Source organism: Epinephelus moara, chromosome 2 (genome assembly GCF_006386435.1).
Source record: "Epinephelus moara isolate mb chromosome 2, YSFRI_EMoa_1.0, whole genome shotgun sequence".
NCBI lineage: Eukaryota > Metazoa > Chordata > Actinopteri > Perciformes > Serranidae > Epinephelus > Epinephelus moara.
Genome location: NC_065507.1, coordinates 18,811,947 through 18,816,338, shown reverse-complemented (window position 1 = coordinate 18,816,338; position 4,392 = coordinate 18,811,947). Strand labels below are relative to the sequence as shown.

At 41.7% G+C, this 4,392-nt stretch overlaps 1 protein-coding gene across 1 annotated transcript in view; it reads left to right on the top strand.

The window, feature by feature from the left end:
* Window positions 1-2,946: 2,946 nt before the first annotated feature.
* foxn1 (forkhead box N1) overlaps window positions 2,947-4,392 on the top strand; it is an 8,292-nt gene continuing 6,846 nt past the window's right edge. Inside the window, exon 1 of the mRNA XM_050062312.1 lies at window positions 2,947-3,273. Within this exon, the coding sequence (XP_049918269.1) occupies window positions 2,947-3,273 (327 nt within the window). The remainder of the gene's footprint in view (window positions 3,274-4,392) is intronic.

The following is a 4,392-nucleotide window of genomic DNA, read 5'->3' as shown; positions in this document are numbered from 1 at the left end:
TTATGCAAACCCCACTGATTTAATATAGATGACTGACGAATGATAGACCCCCCCCCCCCCCCCCCCCCCCCCATCTCAAGTTTATCCTGTTTACCATCTCTTCACAGGAGCAGATTTTGGTGCAGAATGTCAGATTCTCAGGTTAGTAGCAAGCCTCAAACATCAACCCCTCAGGCCAGGCTACACACCTGTGAACCTCATGTGATGTCCTGCCAGCAGATGGCAGAATCACAGGTACTGAGCTGCCTCGGGCCTTTCTGTTTTAACCCAGAACAGGCTTTTCCTGAGAAACACTTGAAATAAAACATCTGTTCTGGCTCTGCTTGTACACGGGCAAAGGCCTTTGCTTTTCATGGGCTTTCCAAGGACAACTGTTTTACTCTGCAACTGATCTGTATTTATAAAGACAAACTAATCACACTGGGGAATGTCTGTGTTCCTTGTTGGAAATTCCAACTGGAGTGCCCCTTGGAATTGGATTTGCATTTCGAAAAGTCGAGGGAACCTTACCAACTGCAACCAAAATCCATTAAGGCTGCTCTGCGCATCAACAGCAGTGAAAACTGTAGTTATACACTGTTTATTAGCACTTCTGTCTTATTTGTGTCTCATTAAAACAGTCAGTTTGTGGACATGTTGCTACAGTGTTTGTGTGCACTAAAAACAGTGTAATGCATTGTTATTTAGTGGTATTGCTAACAATGGCTAACCTTAACTGGTATTTCTAACAACCTCTTAGTTTTACCACTTGCTGTACTGGAAACTATGCCCATTTTCAAAATTCATACATGTCGCTCTAATGGTCTAAGACAGTCCAAAAATACTGGTAGAAAATACAGGAAGATGTTCTGAGTATAGCAGAATAATATAGATGAATAGAATAAAGCTCATATAAAAAAAGAAAACTAAACATTTAGTGGGGCACAAAATCAGGCTCCCATTCATTATCTATGGAGCAGCTCCAAACTACACACTTCACATCACTCATCACAAGTTTGACACTTTTTTGGCTTTAAGAGAGAGTAGCTCATATTCACAAATACTGACTTAACTATGCCCTGGGAAAAAAATGGTATTCTTAATTTAGGTGGCACTCCCCTCTCAACACCAGTAGTTTGACATTTAGAGAAATAGGCTTAGGACTGTGCGATTGCCTCATATACATATTGTGGATTGTCAATGCTCTAGATTGCCAATACACGATTAAATTGCCAAGGGGGTGGGGCGGGGTGGAGGGAGTTACGTCCTTGGTATAGGCTATAGCCTAGGCCTACCACCACATTTTTATATTTTTTGTGTTATAATGACGTTATTTTAATATTTTGCATCACATGCAAAAGTGAGCGTCTCAAGCCGGAGACGTGTTGCTCCTCCTCACTTCAAGTCGCTGTCATAACTTTTAACCTGCAAAGGCGGCAGTGCCGCAACATTGTAGGAATTTATGAAAGCCCTTGTGAACATTTCAATAGTTACACATTAAAACAATATTTATTTGCAATTACTCTATTGAACGACCCCGAAGCATGAGCAAACGGGCTGTGTCACTTCGGATCAGAGAGATGCGCCCTGTCACTGTCAGCGCAGGGCTGACAGTGACAGGGCGCCCTCCGCTGAGAAGAGAGAGAGGAGAGGAGAGGAGAGGAGAGGAGATGGATTGTAGGTCTGTTTGTAAACGGGGCTTCTCTGACAGTCATTTATTTCCCCAAAAAACATCTCTTAATGCACGGTAAAGCGCCGTTTTTTGTTTTTTTTTTGTCAAAATCGCCTTGATATCCAGCAAATCGCCTGGCAACCCTCCAGTCGCCAATATACGATTTGATTGCTGATCGTCTCAGGCCTAAATAGGCTCTTTTGCGTTCTTGCCGAATGTTCGACGAGAAGACACCACTCTTGTGTCTGTACGATAAATATGATGATACATCCAACAGCCAGTTAGCTTAGCTTAGCATAAAGACTGGAAACAAGTGGAAAAGGCTGGCCTCCCTGTGTGTGAAAGTAAAAAAATATGGTCATCAACACTATTAAAGCTCAGAAATTAAAGTTGTGTATTGTTTGCTTAATCTGTACAAAAACTGAAGTCTAAAAATAACAAATTTGGGGGGATTATGTGCCACACTTTGTCTTAGATGGGTAAAGTTGTGCTTGTAGGCCAGGGCTTTCCCTCTTGTTTCCAGTCTTCATGGTGAGCTAGGCTAACCAGCTGCTTGCTGTAACATCTTATTTTTCAGCAATTAGGCAACCTGTCAAATCAATCGATCCTTTAACTTGTCAAATCAGTTGCCAGTTGTCTACCCAGAAGTAATTGTTGTTGTTAGTGCAACGTCTATATATTACAATAAAATAAAAAGCTTATATTCTTCTGCTCTTGAAGTTATCAAACCTTTATTTCTTGAGCAGAAGAATATAAGCTTTTTATTTTACTGTTGTTGTTAGTGCAACGTCTATATATTACAATAAAATAAGAAGCTTATATTCTTCTGCTCGAGAAATAAAGGTTTGATAACTTCAAGACTTAAGCAGCGGTGCCTCCAAGTGTCAACACACATCTGATAATATATAACATGAACTGTAAAATGAGAAAGCAATGTATATCCGTATGTGATTCCTTATCATATTGAAACAGTTTTCAGATAACCTTTGTAGTATTTCAGCATTATAGACCCCCTAAAATTCAGTTATTGTCTTTGGTTTCAGTGTGCCACCCACAGATTTTCACTGTCCATCCCTGTTAACAATGTGCATGTAGGCTCAGGTTACAAGGCTTTGTATTTATTACAGTTTCCTAATTATGGCTTCAGGGGATTCTCAGTAAGTAGTTGGCATCTTGGCAGCTTATTGATACATAAATGGGAGTGGAGACATGATCTTGCACATTGAACCCAGCCCTGATGGGTTTGTCTTCAGTTAGTACAGATTGTAATTTCTGTCTTTGATCAAACTGTGATAATGATCTCACCACAGAGCAAAGAGGACAGGGACATCTGCCTCACCCAGCAAGAGAGCAACACCTTCAGAGTGAGGACCGCAGACATGAACAGGAGGCACAGCGCTGATGGGACAGGGTTAGGATCAGCATCTGGACGAGGCCCTGTCGACTCTGATCGTTTCCATCCGTACAGTCGACAGTTCAGCGATGGAGTAGTGCCGGCTGCGGGTTGCCTTCAGCAGTCCTCCTTCAGCTGTCTGCAGGACATGTGCAGCCCTGACACTCGTTCACGCGGCTCAAACGGCGAGGTGCCAACAACCTGGGAGCAGTACAACGGCAGCGCTCAGGTTTCCAGATTGATGGTACACTAATTTTATCCTCACCTATTATTTTAATTTGTGTAATCCCTCACAACAAATTGATATTAGGAAGGTGACATAGGATGTGTGTAAGGTTTAGCAGCAACAAAGGGAGTGAATAAACAGTGATGTGCTTTGACTTTATTCCTCACGTTAGGACTACTACAGACACACACATGCTTGCACACACTGAAGCAGCTCATTGGTGTTCATTACTTAAAATAGAGGATTAATTTGAATGCAAATGTTAAAGCAGCAATGTGTAGGATTTAGCAGAATCTAGTGGAGAGGACTGCAGATCGCAACCATGTAAAACTTTTTCTGTGTGCCATGTGTGAACTGAAAATTTCTTTAGTGTTCATTGTTCAGGAGGTTATTACCAGGAGCTGAACTATCCACAGAGGTCTCTTACTCTCCAAAACAAATGGACCAGGTTTTTAAAAAAAAAAAAAAAAGTAAACACAAAGTAAAGCAGTTTCATGCTACAACTTATTATTTTCTCAACACTATTTGGCTCATCGCAGGTTGGCCACTAGCCCAGCAACTGCTGATGTGCGCTCACCTTTTTTTCTGATCCAAAGGGTCAGGAGGTTTTTACTGGCACTGTGATTTAAACCTGTAAAAGCACTGAATCAAGCAGTTTCATGTTCAAATCAGCAACGTTGTTCAGCTCAACGCGGAAGAGCTGCTGACTACGGTGACTGACGCAAATACTCGAGTGGCCCCAACTAGACCCCGTGTTTGATTTGTCAGGATTTTATCCATTTGGTCCGATAAAATTTGGAGAGCCACATGACGAAATCATATTAACCTCCTTCCAGCTAGTGGAGTGCTAAATTGGAACTAGCTCGGTCAGCCAGTGGATAATTTCTAGACACTCCTTTCTAAAGTGTGTTGAACACACCGGAGAAAACGGCCGGGGTGTTGCACCGAAATCTGTGACCGTCGGAATCTGTGACCGCTGTACAGCCATCAGAATATGTGACCTCTGTGTTTCTATCTCTGTGATGATCCCAAATACAAATATATGTGTCCATATTAATGTGAGAGGATGACAGAAGGATTGAAAACAGTTATTTTGAGGTTTAAACTCATTATTATGCAGAT